The sequence below is a fragment of the Leptonotus elevatus genome, chromosome 2 (genome assembly GCF_054856555.1).
Source record: "Leptonotus elevatus isolate MCC_2025b chromosome 2, RoL_Lele_1.0, whole genome shotgun sequence".
Taxonomy (NCBI): domain Eukaryota; kingdom Metazoa; phylum Chordata; class Actinopteri; order Syngnathiformes; family Syngnathidae; genus Leptonotus; species Leptonotus elevatus.
In genome coordinates this window covers 15,087,187-15,109,204 of record NC_141240.1, presented here as the reverse complement: position 1 = coordinate 15,109,204, position 22,018 = coordinate 15,087,187, and the positions used below count along the sequence as shown (strand labels likewise).

At 38.7% G+C, this 22,018-nt stretch overlaps 3 protein-coding genes across 5 annotated transcripts; 2 read left to right on the top strand and 1 right to left on the bottom strand.

Moving 5' to 3' along the window:
• Positions 1-321: 321 nt before the first annotated feature.
• On the top strand, positions 322-4,803 carry LOC147178553 (L-rhamnose-binding lectin SML-like). 2 transcript variants are annotated; one of them, XM_086068195.1, is made up of 9 exons: positions 324-483; positions 1,363-1,395; positions 1,495-1,563; positions 1,703-1,838; positions 2,949-3,058; positions 3,141-3,185; positions 3,350-3,482; positions 3,848-3,951; positions 4,343-4,803. In XM_086068195.1, exons 1-9 carry the CDS (start codon positions 450-452, stop codon positions 4,372-4,374), a joined length of 696 nt encoding a protein of 231 aa, XP_085924321.1. In that variant the 5' UTR covers positions 324-449; the 3' UTR covers positions 4,375-4,803. The 2 variants fall into 2 exon arrangements, with proteins under 2 accessions (XP_085924322.1, XP_085924321.1); XM_086068196.1 differs by lacking the exon at positions 4,343-4,803 and having other exon boundaries at positions 322-483; positions 3,848-3,959.
• Positions 4,804-13,965: 9,162 nt separating this feature from the next.
• On the bottom strand, positions 13,966-15,941 carry LOC147178552 (L-rhamnose-binding lectin SML-like). 2 transcript variants are annotated; one of them, XM_086068747.1, is made up of 9 exons: positions 15,813-15,941; positions 15,470-15,502; positions 15,313-15,378; positions 14,969-15,104; positions 14,779-14,888; positions 14,666-14,710; positions 14,367-14,502; positions 14,195-14,298; positions 13,966-14,000 (listed from the first exon to the last, which is right to left on the bottom strand). In XM_086068747.1, exons 1-9 carry the CDS (start codon positions 15,844-15,846, stop codon positions 13,996-13,998), a joined length of 669 nt encoding a protein of 222 aa, XP_085924873.1. In that variant the 5' UTR covers positions 15,847-15,941; the 3' UTR covers positions 13,966-13,995. The 2 variants fall into 2 exon arrangements, with proteins under 2 accessions (XP_085924873.1, XP_085924872.1); XM_086068746.1 differs by lacking the exon at positions 13,966-14,000 and having other exon boundaries at positions 14,187-14,298.
• Positions 15,942-17,698: 1,757 nt separating this feature from the next.
• On the top strand, positions 17,699-21,210 carry LOC147178551 (L-rhamnose-binding lectin SML-like; the record flags this gene model as incomplete). The annotated part of the gene is made up of 7 exons (XM_086068749.1): positions 17,699-17,780; positions 17,902-18,037; positions 19,496-19,605; positions 19,688-19,732; positions 19,897-20,029; positions 20,392-20,495; positions 20,876-21,210. Coding segments are annotated over 7 exons (642 nt in total), but the record flags the coding sequence as incomplete, so codon positions are not given.
• Between the last annotated feature and the right edge of the window lie 808 nt (positions 21,211-22,018).

Here is a 22,018-nt window from a genome sequence, read left to right as displayed (position 1 = left end):
GTAGCTCTGATAGAAAGATTTATGGTATATGGCTTATTTAGTAAACAGATGAGCTCAAATTTGCTTTCTATTTGAGCAGCCTTTTTTCAAAGCGGCCACTGCTCGGTGGTCACTGCACAACTGGTGTTCCAGTAAATGCCGCTTCTTGTAACAAAAGCTTTCTGCAATGTTTTCTTGAATAAGACGTTCCGCAACAGTGTACATTTTAGAGTTATGCAATGTGTAATCAGAGGCTCATCTCTTCTAATCTCGCAATGTAACCTATTGTTCAACCTTCTTTTCCTGAATGCGGTGCATTTAAGTTTTGTTGCCGTTATTTATGGTGGGGGTTTGATGTGGAAAAAAAATAGTGACGAAAGGTTAGTGGGTGTGGCTTTTGCCAAAACATTATAAATACAGGTGATCTGCCTTTGAACATCATTAGTGCTACAGACCTGATCGTCTGAAACATGCCCTCCTTCTTCAGACTCAGCGCAGCACTGTGTAAGTATGCACTTTTGAAATAAATTTGTTGGTAAAAGTCAAAATAGTGAGTGGATAAGTTAGATTGTTGATTGCTTGCTCTGTTAATAGTATGTCTGTCTGACTGTCTGTCTAGATCCAAAACACATGTTGTAACTTTAAAATGGGTTGGAAAAAGTGGTATTAGAGCTTTTCCATAAAAATTCAGTGCAACAACCTGATCAACTATGCAAAGGACATGTGTTGCAATGTATGAGGATAAGCGCTTTGGATAATAGTTGGATGGAAAATGGTGGTCCCACCATATACTAAGTGCTTTTCTGACCCTCCTGCCAGCCCCATTGAATATAACTGCACATTTTAGAATGGCCCTTTTTTGTGTGCAATTATCAATACAATATATTCAGCATCTTGATATGCCACACCAGTGAAGTGGATGTATTAACTCGGCAAAGAAGAAGTGCTCACTAATGCAGATTTAGACCTTCTTTTTTTTTTTACAGTGTTAAAGAAAAAAAAATTCCTTTGTGTACATAGAAAAAGTCTAACCCTTACCCTTAGGCCTTTGAGTTCAGCTCATTAATGTGAGCAAAAACAAAAGTGTTGTGCTCATATATTTAATTAAATAAAACAATAAGAGAAACAAACTGTAAACTAGAAGAAAAATATGTCTTCTCAGTTATTTTATGCACAAAAGAAACAAACGGAATTAGGTAATCCAGAAAGTGAAAAAGAAGAAGTCAACTTCATGCTCGGTTGTACACGGGCACAGGCGCAATGTGCATGTGTCTCGCGAGCTATTCATGATAAACCTACTGTATTCTTGCACAACAGAAATATAGGACTAAAATGGAAATAATATTTCCACCTACTGTATCTAAACTGATGTTTGTTTTCCAGTGCTGACAGCAACATGTTTTCTCCTCACAGCCGGTGACTATCACAGTTCATGTCCAACATATACCGTATTTTTCCTAAATACAGTTTCAAAAAAACAACAACCTGTTCATACTTTCATTTTGGTTTCTACAGTTGTTGGTTCTGTAGAGCGAGCGACCACCTGCGATTCGGACACTTTGAACATCCATCACCTGAACTGCGGTAAAACCTTCGTCTTAAATAGTCTTAATAGACATATAAAGCTGCTTCGCTTTTAAATTTTTAAATTTCCAATGAGGGTTGGTCATTTGGAGTGCGGTACATTTCCAGGATGATTGCTTTCTCTCTTGTCATGTGACAGAACATGGAGTCATCAGCGTGCAGCAGGCTTTATATGGTCGTTCAAGCTCACTGGTTTGCAGTGAGGGCAGACCTCCACAGCAGCTGGCTAACACGCAGTGCGCTCGACAAGGCACCTTGGACGACCTCAAGACGAGGTATGCATTATGTTCATTTAGAAAGTGTTATCAGTGACACGAAATGCTTGTTTTGGGTTTAAAAGTGGATAAATGTAACATTGGGTAATACCCTGAAAAAGGAGAATAGATGCAGTAAAGAATGAGATCACGCAACTGTTGTATTGAATCACATCAACTTAACATCAATAGGCTACACTTATCAGGGCTCTAAATGAACTTTTTTGATGACCAGCCAACATGGCTGGTGACTTTCTAAAGTTACAAGTCAAACACAATTTCCCAGTGAAATTGTTTTTTCCCCAGTGAAAATGTTCCCTTTTATTTATTTTTTCTCTTTGAAGCCCCCAAACATAAAGTAACAGTATACCTATGGCAGCATGTTATGTTGTATTAAAGACATTGATTCTGAAACATATAGTAAAGTTAATTGACTTACTCCCACATCCATACGGTCTGTGAAAGGCTTGCTCTTTTTTTCCGATGGCGTGAGCATTTCAAAACATCTTCTCCAACTCAACATACTTTTGTAAACTTTCAATTAAGAGAGTATGGTGATATATCTTCAGTTTATAATTGTGCAATATTTTAGGTGATGTCTGGTCGGTGCTGGATTTCACTTTTCTTTCCTTTTTTTGATCCTTCCTCGGGTCTCCTGACAACCTCACGACTCTAGCTGGATTCTGAAGTATTCGGTTTAGGTAAACGGTATGGGATTTTTTATAGGTTTTAGGTTAATTAATGAGTACACACTCACACGCAAGCACACATGCACACATGCACACATGCACACACACTCGCACATGCACATACTCACACACATACAAAATTGAAAAATAATAATAATATATATTTTTTTTTAAAGAAAGCAATGATGATGACATGTCGAATCGGTAAAATTACCGAATGAACAATACTGAGCTCTCTCTCAAATGTTTTTTTTTTATAATAATATGGTTATTTACAGTGTTCTAGAAATAAAGTGCTGTTTATAAGTGTTCTTACAACAATAATATTTTTCCTCTTGCCCAGAAGATACTGTATGTGCGGCTACTTGCTTTTTATTAAAGGCAAATATATCGTGACTACCTTTGTGTTTCTTCTGACCCATGCTTTTATCATTGTTTGCAGATGCAACGGTAAAAAAACATGTGTTACAAACACGGCGGCTTTCCGCAATCCTGATCCCTGTGTTGGCACCTTCAAGTATTTGCAGACCAATTTCACCTGCGTGCCTGCAAGTATGTCGCGTGTTTAAAATGATGTGTGACAAAAAGAATGCGTACCATTTTATAGCTAATGTTTTTAATTTACTTTGAACAGTTACCGTGGTGGCATGTGAGGAATCTTTGGGACATTTGTTTTGTGGTGAGATTAATATTTTTTCATGATGAATTCCTGTATAACAAGCATCATAGCATAGATGATATTTTATTGTGTGTTTATTATTAATGCTCCTGAATACTTATTTGGATTTTGACTACCCGCATTACCATCATCAACCAACCTTCTTTCTCTCATATTGATGCCAGATGAAGGACAAGTAATTTTCATTTTGGGTGCTGACTATGGACGCCGCGACCAGACCACGTGCACATTTAAAAGGCCTCCGGGCCAGATACAAAATGTGGAATGCCTGCGTCCAACTGAAATTGTTGCCACCAGGTACGATGGCACACTTTGAAAGAAATCACAGCCTGATCTAAGGGGAATTTTGTGAGGTTGTATAACGGGTAAAAAACAGACATTATTTAAGCAGTTAAGTTTCGATCGTGGATGGCAAAATGAAGCATTGGGTTAGCATAACTGGTGTTGTTTTTTTTTGGGCCTCCTGCAGAAGTGGAGTTGAACTTTACTGCCCTATCAAACATGTCAGCCTGACACTCTCAGTTTGCTTTTACAAGCTTATACATTTTTAAATGGTGATATTAAGGTCCAGATTCCGTAATATTACAGTTTTGAAATTATTCAATTACGTCATCAAAATAGTAGTTGGCACAGTAATAAGCCTATTTCTTCCACATCCATAGGTGCAATGGGAAAAACTACTGTACGATCAAAGCCAGCAATGGCGTGTTTGGAGACCCCTGTCGAGGCACCTACAAGTACTTGGAGGTTGCTTACGTGTGCCGATGTAAGTAATCAGCACTATATCTACCACCTCCAACTAATTTTACTCTAGGAGAAATGCTTTATTTCAATTTTTTCTTATTGACAATTTGTTTCAACATTATTCAACTATAATAGCAAATCATATTAATTGTGTCGTGCGGGACTTTTTCTAGTTATAATATCATGTTGTACACAAGTGGCCATTTATGGAAGATTTGTACATTTTGCAAATGTACTGAAGAATTGTGAGTGTGATTGTACATAATTGACATACACATTTTCAATGGTGATGTTTCTTAAAACGGAATTTTAACATTTTGTTTATGCATTAAGTCATCCCACAAAGAAACAGAGCAAAAAACAAAAAAAATATTTACATTAATAACTGGGTAACAATTTTTTGCTTTTTGCAGATCCTGAGAGCTCAGCCAACCCTCACATGTAGTTTGACTTGGTAAACAAAGTGGATTACTATGTTATTGAGTCCATTTCTTTCTGTATTTGCAATACGTTGCTCATTTAAAAGATATACATTCTTAATTGTAAGTGCAGATTCAATCAGTGCCAGTTGAAAAACATCACTGTATACATGTATTAAACACGCACGCACACACACCCCCACATACACAGGCGTGCGCGCACACACAGTCTCTTGAAATGATGACTCAATAAAGATATTTGGAAGCAAGATACAATTAAATTGATTGAAAACAGTGTTTCTCAACCAAGCCTCGCACCCCAGACAAGTTTGGACAACCCTTTTCTCTTCTGCACTGCAACTGTTAAAAAAATAAAGAAGAAAAAAAATACACTGTTGCTCTTTAAATTATATTTTCTTCTCCTCTGTTAATCTATTTTAACCTCTTTTAATATTTTCACCCCGTGGGCGTTATTTGTCCATTTTCTGGCTTTTTTCTGTTTTTCTGTTTTTTATCAAAGAAAAAGCATTTGAAAAAAATACACTAAGGACCTGACATTTTACCAGGATTGTTTCAAAATGTCGAAGTTCAAATTGGCGCCATGCTGTAATTTATAATTATTACGAAATAGGAGGGAGAGATTCACACTAAATTATTGTAATAATGCCCGATTTTGGCTCATTGACTCCCATTATAAATCACAGTTTTTGATATGCTGTAAACCTGATGTGTTATAATGCATTTTCCGTGATTACTGATGCAATCGCTTCTTTGATTAGAAAATAGAGGAATTTGTGTGTTGAGAGTGTTAACACAAAAATCCACTAGGTGGCGCCAAAGGCTAATAAATGAATACAAAATGCATGCATAAAAAAATTATGTTGTTATGACTTATGGACTTGTTTGAGCCTCTAACTATGTCATATGAAATATTCAAATTATTATTTTATTTTATATATATATACAGCATAGTTAGTCTTGCTATTAGCATAATACTGCTTTTGTTGTCCATAGGGGGCATTAAAAAAAATCAAAAATAATAAAAATTATATATGTGTATATATAGGTCTGATGCCACTGAACATTTTGAGTGGTTGAAAGTGAAGAAAATATTCATAAATGATTAAGTTATCTCACTTCAAAGGAAATGCCTGATTTTGGCAAAATTACAAGAGTTTTGTGCTATTTGGAAAACTGCCATTGTGTGAAAACTGGGCATGCAGAAAAAATTATATTGTTATGACTTATGGACTTATTCAAGCCTCTAAATATGTCATATGAAATATTCAAATTAGTCTTTTATTTTATATATATATACAGCATAGTTAGTCTTGCTATTAGCATAATACTGCTATTATTGTCCATAGGGGGCATTAAAAAATTAAATTAAAGAAAAACTATATATGTATAGATAGGTCTGATGCCACTGAACATTTTGAGCGGTTAAAAGTGAAAAAAATATTCATAAATGACTAAGTTATCTCACTTCAAAGGAAATGCCTGATTTTGGCAAAATTACAAGAGTTTTGAAAAATGCCATTGTGTAAAAACTGGGCATGCATAAAAAAATTATATTGTTATGACTTATGACCTTGTTTGAGCCTCTAACTATGTCATATGAAATATTCAAATTAGTATTTTATTTTATATATATATACAGTATAGTTAGTCTTGCTATTAGCATAATACTGCTATTATTGTCCATAGAGGGCATTAAAAAAAAAACAATTATTTTTAAACTATATATGTATAGATAGGTCTGATGCCAGTGAACATTTTGAGCGGTTGAAAGTGAAAAAAATATTCATAAATGACTAAATTATCACACTTCAAAGGAAATGCCAGATTTTGGCAACAATTACAAGAATTTAATCCCAAAAAAATAACGCCCACGGTTTCACAGGGCTGGGAGGCTTATTTTTTTTATAATGTATTCCGATACAGTTGCTAGTTACCTGTTTAAAAAAATGTCGTTTGTACGTAATCCAAGCCCTTTAATATTAAAGTAATGTAACTTGAATACTTTTATAGTTACTTATGCCTATACTATAATAAATGTCAAAAAAATCTATACAATATATATATTTTTAATATTTGTCTGGTCTTTTCTGTCTTATGGATTTTTAATATACATTATTTTCTTTCTTTCATTCTTATACTATCTTGAAGTGGCGGCACCACAACACCCCCTCCAAACAGCCCACCTGGAGTTCACCGGACATGAGATAAGACTTTAAACACATCATTGATTACAGACACTTCAACCACAGACAATGGCCCATTGTTGTGGAAATAGATGAGGTCCCAGTCATGACGATAAGACTTTAAAAACATCATTGATTACAGACACTTGGCAGAAATTGCGACATCACTCACAAAGACACATCCACAGATAAAAGTTCTACTGAGGAAATAAATAAATTAAAACAGTTATGACTCAATCTGGGCAGGTACAATGGCTCCAGCCGGTGTCCTTGCTGGTCGGGTGGATGAGATGTGATACCACGTATCACCTTTTCCGTGCAGGCGAACTGCAGAAGATGTCCTCTCCGTCACTTTGTGGGGTCCAGTCCACCTGGGCTCAGACCATTTTCGTTTAATCACTTTCAACCATACATATTCACAATCATTTATTTCTGAAGGAGCATCTGGTTGTTTTTTTGTTAGTAAATGTTAGTTGTTTGAGTTCTGGAGGTCCTGGAACGTGCGTCTCTTCCAATGGAGCTGTTGGAGCCGGAAAAGGTCTGTTGGTGTGACATTTAAACGGAGTCCAGCCTTTGGCTGAGTTTAGTTACATTCGCACATTCATTAACGCAACAGGAAGAGCTTGTAGCCAATACAAATTTGATGAGGCCAGTGCTTTAGCCAAATTTTCTTTAATATTTCTATTCATTCGCTCAACCTGTCCTTGGGATTGGGGATGATACACTGAACCAAATGTGTGTTTTAGCCCCAATTCTTTTTCTACTACTTGTAGATGTTTGTTTTTGAAATGGGTTCCATTGTCTGATCAAATTTTTCTAGGAAACCCATGAATAATCAGATGTTTTACTACGGTATGTGTTGTTTCAGATTTGCAGGAATATGCCTCTGGCCATCCTGAAAAGGAATCCACTATTACAAGCAAATATCTGTATCCTGACACTGGTTTTATCATGTCAGTGAAATCCATCGAAACCACCTGACCAGGAGCAGTCACGTCCGGCCGGATCGTGAGTGCCCATGGGGAGGTTTAGATGTAGGCATACTGTTATACCTGCTGCAAACATTGCAGTCCTGCAGTTCACTTTTAACAATTTGTCTGATGAAAGGATGCCATCAGGTGTGTAGTCGTCTCAGTGTTTCATCCACACCTTACATGACATTTTTCCATGGGCTTCAAAAAATTGATTTTTCAGTTGTTTCTGAGATGGAATACATGTACCTTCTTTTCACCATATACCTGCTTCATCTTTTTGTCCCCCTTTGGACATCCACACACTCTTTTCTTCTGGACTTGCTTTTTCCTGCCACAACAGCTGTTTCTGTGGTTACTTCTTGTCCTTCTCCTAATTCCCTTTCGCTCACCATCAGTTGTAATGTTGGGCTGTAGCCCGCCGCTTCCTTTGCCGCTTTGTCTGCCGAATCATTTCCTATCTCCCCCTTCTGATAAAGAACAGCAGAAACACTGCTGGTTTTTTTTCAGAAACATCCAGATAGAACATGAGACTGTAATCAGGAATCGCAAAAGCTGAAGCAGTGGAAAGATGCTGTTTCAAGGAGATGAAGAGCAGAGACCTGGTGGTTTCAAGACAATAAGTTTCAGATGGAGCTGCCAGCAAGAGGTCATCCACATACTTTACCAAAAGAACATCCGGAGGAAGTTGGAGAGGTGACAGCAACTGTCGAAGGTAATCATTGAAAAGTCCAGGAGACAACACAAAGCCTTGAGGAAGACGAGTGTAGGAGTAACATTCATTATTCCACCTAAATGCAAAATACTTCCACATAGACGGGTCAAGAGGAATGCAAAAGAATGCATTAGCAAGATCAATGCAAGTGAAATGAGTGTGGGTTGATGCAATTTGAGACAGAAAAACTAGGAGTTAAGATGGCCGTATTAATTGCTCGCAGGTCATGGACCATGCAAAACTTTCCAATATCTTTCTTCTCAACGGGTAAAATAGGCATGTTATAATCAGAGCCAGAAATTTCACACAACACTCCTGCTTTGAGCAAACCGTCAATTGTTTCCGAAATGCCAATCATCCCAGCCTCTTTTACAGAGTTTTGGGGAACATATATTTGTCCTGGTTTCATCTGAAACACAACAGGTGAGACGTTACAGAGACCAACATCAGTGAGATCCATGGACCACAGCGATGTGCGAAAGAAATCAAGAAGGTAACCAGCAAAATCACTGTCGGTTGTTTCACTTCCATGGTGCCTATCCAGAAGCTGGTGCTCCAAAACGGAAGTGGCTAAAAATGTATTAGACTAAATCCAATAAGCATCAAGTGACGGGAAATAGAAATACATTTTGCCAATCAGTGGCCTGTGTGCATGCCAGGACAAACGGACCGAGATCCTTCGCTGTGTGCTGAGACGAGATCATCAAGGAGACATGTGGGAGTTGTTTATGGACACCGAAAAGGCGACACCTGGTTTGCCTGCAAACAAATCACCCATGTTCAATTCCCATATGTTGTTTTCAATTTCCTGAAATGCCTTGCTATAGATCTCATCCCCTGATCTGCCATAGTACAAAGTGCAATGCATACAAACAGTTACCATATCATAAGATCTGAGGTTACGAACCCAAGGTGACCAGAGAGCTCAGAAGTGCTTAACTTCGAGCCAACAACTGGAGTCAATATCCCCTCTTGCCCAGTAGATGTCGGCAGTGGCGCATGCCACAGGGCATTGTTCAACAAGCGGGAACTGGGAGGTGGCACTGGAGGCAGAGGCGGCAGAGCAGCAGAAGGTGTTATCATCCGGAAATTCCATGATAAGTCCATCAGGGCTGCATTTGATGAGAGGGCATGTGGCGATAAGGAGATCTCTGCCCAAAAGATTGACTGGACAGTTAGATGCAAACACAAAAGAATGCAAAAGAGTCTGTGAACAGTCACTGAGCATGTGGATTCATGGGAATATCCTTGTTGCTGCTGCGGTTGATGTATCTCCTCGATTGTAGCCACGTGCAGTTTGTTGGCCTCTGCCTCTCCACCCAGACGCTTGAGGTCGCTGTCTGCAATCACGGGCCCAATGACCAGGCCGTCCACAATTGAACCATATGTTAGGCCACCCAGGGGGCGCACCTTGACCCATGAATGAACCTGCTTGATACATCATGCACTCGGAATCGACAGAGGGAGATGAGATCACAGCAAGAGTGTTTTCTTCCTGCTTTTTCAAATTTTGCAACTGACTCTTTTTCTTTAGTATGTCTCCTTAAATTATGTTTAAGATGTGACAAACACCGGTCAACCTCAGCACCGGGAAGATCCGGATTGGCCTCCATGGCCTGTACCACAGACTTGGGAACGCCCTTCAAAATGGCTACTCGGAACACTTGCGAATGCAAGGTGGAGGCCGTGGGGGCGTGTCCTATTTTCAGAGTGTAATCAGTGAGGGCCCGATCAACAAAAGCCGCGGCCTCCTCATCTGCTTTGGGAGTGAATATTAGATCTGGAATGACACACTCAGGGAGGAAAAACAAAGGTTAAATAATTTTCTCGCCTAAGAGCCTAATTATCAGGGAGAAAGGAGAAGAAAAAACTAATAAAAAATATATAAAAGCAGACATAATTATATAAAAAGAACACGGATATCACCTGCTGTTAACATTTGTCTCTGCACTGCTTGAAGCAAATTGGCACCCCCAGATTGCATAGGTGGAAGTTTTTGCATCAACACACACTCACATCAGTGGGAGAGAAAGGTTTGTAAAGCATAGCAGAGTTACCAGTGGGCGGGCCAACTTTGGCTAACATGGGTGCCTGCAAGATTTGGGAACGAGTCACAGACCGATGAGGAGGAAAAGCTGGCCTTTGGAAGCTTCCTCTGCTTCGGGTAGGCACCTGAAAGATTCTGGACATGACACTTTAACTCTGCCACTTAATTCTGTAACTGAGCAATGTACAACCTGTTTCCCACTTCCTCACTCGAAGGGCCTGTAGCTGCGTGCTCCGCAGTGCCATTTCCACAACTTTCCTATCATTCTTCCTCCCCCTGGAGACAACCCACCAGTTCAGCCCCCCTTCCCCCCCCCCTTTTTTTTAATATATATATTTTTTAACAGTCACCTCTCACATGCATTCCTGATTTACTCACCAAGCACACTTATTCAGAATGGTTTGGTATTTGCCGCAAATTGAACCATTCACTTTCCCTATGAAATGTTCCCTTTATTTTGTTTTATTTATTGATTTATTTATTTACTTACTACTTTATTTATTTATTATTATTAATTATTATTATTTCATTGACGTCTTATTGTGGTACCAGTTACACATAGGCCTTTTTTTTCTTATTCAAAGACACGTTTTTTGTGAAACTATATTATTTAATGCACTCTAGTGAATTTGACACCTTTTTTTTCCATGAATGATGCCACAAACACCTAAACAGTGCTTTACTTCTGTAAAACACTACCACCAACATGAAAAAGTGTTTTTTGATAGCAAAATACATTTATTTATATTCAACAGTGTAACAATTTGACAAAACAATTTGGCAAACTATTTACAAATGTGTGCAACTGTGGTAATATTTACAATTGTGTGGATGTTTCAACTAAACAGTTTTTCTTATTGTGAGGTATATTGTGTAAAACTCCCCTGCGTGCAAGGGGACGCAGCAGGATTTGCACCACAGATTAGTTTCACTGCGATTGCCCCTTCGCATGCACTTTCTTGCCGGCCTTTTTTTCCGGGGAGTAGCAGGTATATACTGCAGTGTGTGTTTGGCCATGTTGTCATCAAGTCTACTCTCAGGATCATGATACGGTGACCTGGTGTTACATCTGGCTTCCTCATGTCCTTCAGTTCCTATCCCAGGTGGTAAGAGATGTTCTGATCCATCTTATCCACTCCATTCATGGTGGCATCGTAGTCCAGAACCAGTGTCTTCTCCGTGATCAGACTGTACCCACTCCTCCGATGAATATGGATTGGACTCGGGGTATTCTTCATCGTCCGATTGAACGTCCGCCTGTGCAGAAGTGCTCGTTTTCCGCCGTTAGCATCGCTAGCCGGTGAGGCTTTACGATGTGATCGAAGCCGCCGCGTCAACGCTTCCAACTTCGGCGTCAACCTCGGAGTCACCATCATCATCATCAATGTGCTCTTTAGCATTGGTCGATGCTTTTCGTCTTTGAAAAAAATGCTCAAGCGTGAGCTGCTTGCAACCGGTCGCCATTTTCGCTTCCTCAGCCATTCTCCCCTCAACACTCTAGCTCCGCCTCACGTCGTCTACTGACGCCTACCCGATCTTGTCCAAAGAGAGTCATCGCTGCCATCTAGTGCCCAAAAATAGTCATCATACTAACTCGACCTGCTTGATACTTTCAGCACAGCTTGCCAAGGCTTTCCTCCACCCGTTTCCCAAAAAAAACATAGTGAACGTCTTTTAACATCTTTGGCGGCACTCATTTGGATTTTACTAAACGTTATTAAACGTTTTTGGCGTTCAAAGAGTTAATGTGTAAAACCAAAAACAAGGATTTCTTATTTCTAGGATTCCATAATGGAATGAAACTACCTTGAGTTTTAGATTTACTAATATCTGTTCACTCAGATCTCATATACAATTTAGTCACAAATTGAATGACGTGAAAACAGGTCTAAGAGTATTTCAACAGGCAGAAAATCAACTAGGAGGATAAATATCCTCTTATCTTTAATTACTTTGGCGCCAGATGTTCTGCCTGCTGACCAACCTCAGCCCGAAATCACGTCAGGGTCACCATTTTGTTGAAGAAAATAATTTTCTTCACGTGTTCGTTTTCTTTCGGGTACAGAGAATGTTGATTATCCAAATACAGGCTGGAGATCGGTGAACAGTTCCTTCAAAGATTTTATTTTTACAGAATATTCCGGACACAAGCGAGTTTACAGAACATTGCTGCAGCTTCTCGCAAGTGTGAAGTTACAGCGTACCACAACACCCCCGCCAAACAGCCCACCTGGAGTTCACCGGACATGAGATAAGACTTTAAACACATCATTGATTACAGACACTTCAACCACAACATCGACATCACTCACAAAGACACATTCACAGATAAAAGTTCTACTGAGGAAATAAATAAATTAAAACAGTTATGACTCAATCTGGGCAGAAGACCCTCTTCAGCTGCGACTTGCATGTCTTCAGTTTTTCTGTTATTTGCATAACGCTCATGCCAGTTGCAACAGTACTTGGAAAGAAGTATATTTTGTTTCCCTGAAGTCACGCCTCCTCTGTGACATATACCCCATTAGAATATTTATTTTTTACTCAAGATAGAGCTGTTGGTTTAAAGAAAGGCTCGAAAAAATGATGGAATTTGATTAAATTTCGAATGCAAAAAAATGTCACAAGTGACGCTTCATTTTTCCCATCACTATTTCCAAGATAATCTATACTGGTATTCATGTCTCTGGGTGTGACATCAAGGGTGTGTACAGTAAATCTCAAAATCAGACAGGGGAGTTCTGTATAGATTGTGAACATTTTATTTAAATTACAGTGCATTTCTTGTGTGCCAGTTTAAAACACGTCTGTATTGTGTGTAAAAACATTTTTAAAATCCACAAATCAAATAGGTAATAAGTCAGCAGAATTCAAAGTACATTAAGTGCATAATACTGCTCCTAAGACTATATGCATCACAATAGTTGTAAAGCTAGGATCGTCTTGCTTTCCTTCCCTTGTTTGCCTAGTTAAACTAAAGTGGATAGAATTCCCTACTGAATAGGATTTCGCCACCTGCTTTTATACTTAAAATGGATGGCTAGACCAAGGGTTCCATAAATTGTCCTTTTGGTTTGAATTTTAAACCCAGTTGCACGGTGTAAACATAACCTAAAAAAGGAGCGCACTTGTTACACGGAGTAACATTTTGGGTCAAGTGAAAAGTCACTGCAGGGCCATTGCCTTGGAGTAGTCATCTACCAGCACCTTTTTGGCTGCAGTACAACAGCGCCAACGTTCCCACCAGCATTTACACCCTTAAAGCGCACATTTAAATTGTGAAACAGACATTTACTATAATTTTAATAAGTTTAATTATTTGCTAATTAAAACCTTGCCCCAAATTTCAATGGCAAAGGCTCTGAAAATTAAAGTCAGGTGTTCAGAATTTTGATTTAAAAAAAATAATAATAATTGATGCAACACTGAAAAAGTGAATACCTTCCATTACACTATACCAATTTTTTGTGACAAACTAACCATGCATAACTTCTGTAATTACATTTTATTTTAGGGTGCATGTCTTCAAGCTAGCAAAGGCTAATAAACAAAAACCCCACCAAAGCACTCCATCCAAAGGCATAAATTGAAGAAGCATTTTAATACAAGTACAGAGTTCAACTGGAACAGCGCATTACAAATACACGGTTTTACAATGGCTCCATAACATGGCAGTACTCCGGTTTGTTCGAGCATTGTAGGGATGGGCCTCAAGCTGCAAAGAGCACAATCAATTAATGCCAGCGTCAGTCCAAGTAAAGTTATGCATTCGTCTCCAAATTGTTCACACTAAACTGCTGAAAGTTTGCATACACAAAAGTACAGTACAATTTTTCAAAGGTTAACCAATCTCAACCCATACAAGTGTTCATGTGCCTTGAGGGGCGAAATAGTCGACAGACTACTTACATTTACACAAGTAAGAAATCTCCAAGTATTTGTAGGTGCCATGACATGGGTCTCCAAACAAGGAGTTGCTGGCTGAGATTGAACACCTGATTTTTCCATTGCAACTAAAATAAATTTTAAAAAATTATTAAAATATATATTATTTTTAAACAGAAGAAAACTGCTACTGTACCTTTTGGCAGCATAGTCAGTAGCTCGGTGCAGACATTCAATATTATTTATCCCATTAGGCTCCCTTCTGTATACACATGTGGTATGGTCACTGCGTCCGTAGTATGCACCCATGATTGAAATTAAATGTCCCAAAGCTGTAGTGCGGATGAGGGAAGAGTGGTGATAGAAATGTAGAGTTAACATCTGAATAATTAAGGGCATTGATTTCACAGCCATTCAAACCTCAATATGGAACTTTACAGTAAGCTTTTTATTTGACCATTTACCACCCACACAAAAAAAAAAGTTACATCTTACCGCAATACAAGTGTGCCACAGACCCCTCACATGCCACCACAGTAACTGTTGGAGTAAATAAAAAAATATTAGCCAAGTACTTCTACATTCTTTACAGCGCACAGGAGACATACGTGCATGCAAGCAGGTGAAGTTGGTCTGCAAATATTTCAAGGTGTTAATACAGGGATCCGGAGTCCGGAAATCAGCCAAACTTAATTCACACGATTTCCTGCCATTGCAACTGCAGACAAAGAGCAAAGCCCACGTCACGTCCTCAATTACCACGTTAGAGAAGTTTGACAATTTAAGCCCAATATATACCTTGCCACGAGGTCCTCCTTAGTGTTTTGCCGAGCACACTGCGTGTTTGAGAGTTCCTGTTGAGGTCTCCCCTCATCGCAGACCAGTGAGCTCGAGCGACCATACAAAGCCTGCAGCACTTTGAGTACTCCATGATCTGACACACGCCAAGAGGGACAGCAGTCAAAATTGGACTTAGTTACAATCAAAATAATTCAACTCCCACTGAAAGTCATGTCTTGTGGGGGACAGTTCAGGTTGACAACTGTTCATCGTAACAAAGACATGCTTCTCTTTAGGAAGTCATACTACTTTATCAATTAAATCAGTGAGGGTTTTGTTAAAGGCACGGGCTTAAGTTTTACCGCAGGATAAGCGATGGACTTGCCACTGGCTTGAATCACAGCTGGTCACTTGCTCTGCAGAATCGACTGCAAAAAGCAATATGAATGTTCTGAATTAACAAGTTTGTAAGAAACAAGGAATTAAAACAGCATTTTGAACATGAACTTTGATTGTCACCTGCTGTGAAGAGCAAACATGTTGCCATCAGCACTGAAAAAAAACAAACAATGGCTATTAACATTTTGGACAGTGGATTATTTTATTCAGCTTTTTTCTATGGTGCGAGGTAGTTTGTCATTAATGACTGACAACGACACCCACAGGTGCAATGAGTGGAACGGTACAAGTGAAAACAATACCATGTCATTAGGATGACACAGTTTTGAGAGGAAAGTTAAATCTTGCTCATACAACAATACATTTACCTCTTCACAACTACAGCAATCAACAGCCGTTTATAGGGCTGATTTCCTGAAACGGACAATTAATTTAGAGCAGATATAGCTCAGTTAATACTCACAAATTGCTAGCGTAATTCTAAAGCAGGAAGACATGTTTCACAGGATTCACTCCGTAGCACTTGCAGGATGCACAGAGGAAGATCACTCGTATTTATCGCGACTCCAAGCTGTCCAGTCAAGCAGCTAATCAAAAGCCACGCCCCCAAACGCTCCAGCTGTGCAGCATGTCTGCAGCAGTCTGTTAATTGACTACACCCCCCACTCCCTAACTTGTAAAGCAAGTTAGTTTGACCAGCACACTTTTTATGGGTTATTATAACTGTCATAAAGGCCGATATGTTGCTGTGTTTGGCAAAAAACTGTCAAACATATTTAAAAAATAAATCAGAATAATTTAAAATAATAAATAGAAACTTACTTTTGATTTGAATGCTAATCTAATTTTATCATTATACTCAAATATAATAATATTACTTAAAGTAATAGGGCTGCAACTCCAGGGATTTTTGCCAGGAGGAGATCCATTAAAAAATTTAAAAAAAAAATAAACAATTCTTTGCACAACATAGCCTATTTAATATAAAGAAGCCTGCTGGTGATGACGCCCTATTAGGTACATTCTCAAAATTTAAGGTGTCCTTGCAGGGTCTCGGGGCATGCAGGTGTATGATGTGCTGATCTACATCAAACTTAACTAGAATTAACATCAAAAATCAAATAAAAATGTTTAAATGAATTGATTACCATTAATTATAAATCAGCCAAACATATAGGTCGATTTATTTATTCATTCTGGGATAGTAATTAAATAATTGATAATTAAATATTTATCTTAGACACTCTCCAGATAAATTGCCCTTATACTGTGTATCAGGTAAGAAATGGGTGTACTAACATGTTAAAAATGGATTGAATTGTTTTAATGAGTGTAAAAGTATGGATGGGTCAAACACTTTTAACTTGACTTCTTAACTAGTTTAATTTATGCTGAGTTACACAACATATCACCTTTGAAAGGCTACAAACAGGCTTTCACACACACAAACACACACACGAAAATTACAAATGGGCACTTCGGGCATCATTTGCACGTCCCTGTTTTATACTGTGTCATCTTCCTAAAATATTGTCCTAGTCATTTTCTCAGGAACCATGTAACACTGACCAAAATATTGGTTATTATATTTCCTTTATCTTTCGTTGCCGTTATTTATGGTGGAGGTTTGATGTGGAAAAAAAATAGTGACGAAAGGTTAGTGGGTGTGGCTTTTGCCAAATCATTATAAATACAGGTGATCTGCCTTTGAACATCGTTAGTGCTACACACCGGATCGTCTGAAACATGCCCTCCTTCTTCAGACTCAGCTCAGCACTGTGTAAGTATTCACTTTTGAAATAAATTTGTTGGTAAAAGTCAAAATAGTGAGTGGATAAGTTAGATTGTTGATTGCTTGCTCTGTTAATAGTATGTCTGTCTGACTGTCTGTCTAGATCAAAAACAAATGTTGTAACTTTAAAATGGGTTGTAAAAAGTGGTATTAGAGCTTTTCCATAAAAATTCAGTGCAACAACCTGATCAACTATGCAAAGGACATGTGTTGCAATGTATGAGGATAAGCGCTTTGGATAATAGTTGGATGGAAAATGGTGGTCCCACCATTTACTAATGGCTTTTCTGACCCTCCTGCCAGCCCCATTGAATATAACTGCACATTTTAGAATGGCCCTTTTTTGTGTGCAATTATCAATACTATATAATCAGCATCTTGATATGCCACACCTGTGAAGGGAATGTATTAACTGTATCTAAACTGATGTTTGTTTTCCAGTGCTGACAGCAACATGTTTTCTCCTCACAGCCGGTGACTATCACAGTTCATGTCCAACATATACCGTATTTTTCCTAAATACAGTTTCAAAACAACAACCTGTTCATACTTTAATTTTGGTTTCTACAGTTGTTGATTCTGTAAAGCGAGCGACCACCTGCAATTCGGACACTTTGAACATCCATCACCTGAACTGCGGTAAAACCTTCGTCTTAATATACCTATAAAGCTGCTTCATTTTTCAATTTCCAATGAGGGTTGGTCATTTGGAGTGCGGTACATTTCCAGGATGATTGCTTTCTCTCTTGTCATGTGACAGAACATGGAGTCATCAGCGTGCAGCAGGCTTTATATGGTCGTTCAAGCTCACTGGTTTGCAGTGAGGGCAGACCTCCACAGCAGCTGGCTAACACGCAGTGCGCTCGACAAGGCACCGTGGACGACCTCAAGACGAGGTATGCATTATGCTCATTGAGAAAGTGTTATCAGTGACAGGAAAATGCTTGTTTTGGGTTTAAAAGTGGATAAATGTAACATTGGGTAATACCCTGAAAAAGGAGAATAGATGCAGTAAAGAATGAGATCACGCAACTGTTGTATTGAATCACATCAATAGGCTACACTTGTGTTTTTTTCTCAAAAAGAGCTCAGTATTGCTCATTCGGTAATGTCATCATCATTGCTCTTTATTTTTTATTCATTTTTATTTTTTGAGTGTGTGTGTGTGTATATGTTAGCTCACCAAAAACCTATTAGAAAAAATCCCATACCGTTCACCTAAACCGAACACCGCCGTCAGGAGACCCGAGGGGACCAAAGAAAACAAATGAAAGTGAAATTCAGCACCGGCCAGACACCACCCACCAGGCCACCAACCAGAATTCCTCACCAACTCCAGAACATATAAATTCCAACAAATCCAAAAAAATCAGGGAGACCAAAGGAGAGACTGAGGGAAGGAAGGAAGGAAGGAAGGAAGGAAGGAAGGACAAACTAAGCGGGGACAATAGGCTACACTTGTAGTGACAGTCAGGGCTCTAAATGAACTTTTTTGATGACCAGCCAACATGGCTGGTGACTTTCTAAAGTTACAAGCCAAACACAATTTCCCAGTGAAATTGTTTTTTCCCCAGTGAAAATGTTCTCTTTTATTAATTTTTTCTCTTTGAAGCCCCCCAAACATAAAGTAACAACATTATACCTATGGCAGCATGTTATGTTTTATTAAATACACTGATTCTAAAACATATAGTAAAGTTAATTGACTTACTCCCACATCCATACGGTCTGTGAAAGGCTTGCTCTTTTTTTTTTTTTTTTTTCGATTAGCGTGAGCATTTCAAAACATCTTCTCCAACTCACCATACTTTTGTACACTTTCAATTAAGAGAGTATGGTGATATATCTTCAGTTTATAATTGTACAATATTTTAGGTGATGTCTGGTCGGTGCTGGATTTCCCTTTCCTTTCTTTGATCCTTCCTCGGGTCTCCTGACAACCTCACGACTCTAGCTGGATTCTGAAGTATTCGGTTTAGGTAAACGGTATGGGATTTTTTTATAGGTTTTAGGTGAAATGAGTTCACACACAAGCGCACACTCACACATACACAATTTAAAAATAATAATAATATATATATATATATATATTTTTTTTTTTTAAGAGAGCAATGATTATGACATGTCGAATCGGTAAAATTACCGAATGAACAATACTGAGCTCCCTTCCTCAAAAATAAAAATAATAATATGGTTAATTATTTTACAGTGTTCTAGAAATAAAGTGGCGTTTATAAGTGTTCTTACAACAATAATATTTTTCCTCTTGCCCAGAAGATACTGTATGTGCGGCTACTTGCTTTTTATTAAAGGCAAACTATATTGTACATTAATGCTTTTATCATTGTTTGCAGATGCAACGGTAAAAAAACATGTGTTACAAACATGGCGGCTTTCCGCAATCCTAATCCTTGTGTTGGCACCTTCAAGTATTTGCAGACCAATTTCACCTGCGTGCCTGCAAGTATGTCGCGTGTTTAAAATGATGTGTGACAAAAAGAATGCGTACCATTTTATAGCTAATGTTTTTAATTTACTTTGAACAGTTACCGTGGTGGCATGTCAGGAATCTTTGGCACATTTGTTTTGTGGTGAGATTAATATTTTTTCATGATGAATTCCTGTATAACAAGCATCATTGCATAGATGATATTTTATTGTGTGTTTATTATTAATGCTCCTGAATACTTATTTGGGTTTTGACTACCCACATTACCATCATCAACCAACCTTCTTTCTCTCATATTGATGCCAGATGAAGGACAAGTAATTTTCATCTTGGGTGCTGACTATGGACGCCGCGACCATACCACGTGCACATTTAAAAGGCCTCCGGGCCAGATACAAAATGTGGAATGCCTGCGTCCAACTGAAATTGTTGCCACCAGGTACGATGGCACACTTTGAGAGAAATCACAGCCTGATCGAAGGAGAATTTTGTGAGGTTGTATAACGGGTAAAAAAACAGACATTATTTAAGCAGTTAAGTTTTGATCGTGGATGGCAAAATGAAGCATTGGGTTAGCATAACTCGTGTTGGTTTTTTTTGGGCCTCCTGCAGAAGTGGAGTTTAACTTTACTGCCCTATCAAACATGTCAGCCTGACACTGTTTGCTTTTACAAGCTTATACATTTTTAAATGGTGATCTTAAGGTCCAGACTCCGTAATATTACAGTTTTGAAATTATTCAATTACGTCATCAAAATAGTAGTTGGCACAGTAATAAGCCTATTTCTTCCACATCCATAGGTGCAATTGGAAAAACGACTGTACGATCAAAGCCAGCAATGCCGTGTTTGGAAACCCCTGTCGAGGCACCTACAAGTACTTGGAGGTTGCTTACGTGTGCCTATGTAAGTAATCAGCACTATATCTACCACCTCCAACTACTTTTTATTCTTGGAAAAATGCTTTATTTCAATTTTTTCTTATTGACAATTTGTTTCATTATTATTCAACTAATAGCAAATCATATTAATTGTCGTGCGGGACTTTTTCTAGTTATATCATGTTGTACACAAGTGGCCATTTATGGAAGATTTGTACATTTTGCAAATGTACTGAAGAATTGTGATTGTACATAATTGACATACACATTTTAAATGGTGATGTTTCTTAAAACGGAATTTAAAAATGTTTATGCATTGTCATCCCACAAAGAACAAAAAAAATATTTCTTTGAACATAGCTTGCTTACATTAATAACTGGGTAACTATTTTTTGCTTTTTGCAGATCCTGAGAGCTCAGCCAACCCTCACATGTAGTTTGACTTGGTAAACAAAGTGGATTACTATGTTATTGAGTTCATTTCTTTCTGTATTTGCAATACTTTGCTCATTTAAAAGATATACATTCTTAATTTTAAGTGCAGATTCAATCAGTGCCAGTTGAAAAACATCACTGTATACATGTATTAAACACTCACACACAGAGTGTCTTGAAATGATGACTCAATAAAGATATTTGGAAGCAAGACACAATTAAATTGATTTTAAACAGTGTTTCCCAACCAAGCCTAGCACCCCAGACAAGTTTGGACAACACTTTTCTCTTCTGCACTCCAACTGTTAAAAAAATAAAGATGAAAAAAAAAATACACTGACTGAAAAATAGCCTGACCTGCCTGTCCTTTTTAATCCTCTTACAAGAATCTTCCCATAATAATTCTATGCACTCATCTTTATTTTAATACAACATAATTAAAAAGAATAAGTCAAGCCACTAGAATGATATAATTTTTTTTTTTTAGCAATCTAACATTATGCAGCATATCCGTATCCCTTTACACTTATCATCCACTAGCCATCTCAACTCACACATGTCATCAAGAGTCATTGTAAACCTGGTTACTTAATTCTGCCTGTTAGCGAGAGCCACCGCATCGCGATAACTTACATTGATGTTTCTGTATTTGGCAATTTATAACTAATGGTTGTGTTTTTATAGTCAGGAAACCAGCTGCTGCCAACAGGATCGAGCAGATTCGCCTCCAATGGGCACTAAGGGTTAATATTCGGATTCACAGCATGCTAGTGGGTTAATTCTATAGGTGCTGTCCCCCCCTGGCTGGGCGTGGGCGGGTCTGCCCCTCTGTTGGCTGCTGGGTGGCAGCTGCGTCTTGGCCATTCCAAGGGTCTCTTGGGGGGGGTGCTGCGTTGCGGGGCTCTCCCTGGTGTCCGGGGCGGCGTCGCTCCGGCGCAGTCCGTCGCTCTGGGCCCAGCGACGCGGTTCAGGGCCCTGGGGCCTCTCTGCCAGTCCTCCGCCTCCCTGTCCCTTCTCTCTCGTCGCCCTTCTTGTCGTCTCCTTACCCCCTTCCTTCCCCTCCCCTGGGCCGGGGGCTCCATCCGTGGCCCGCATCTCGGCGCTCTGGGGGCC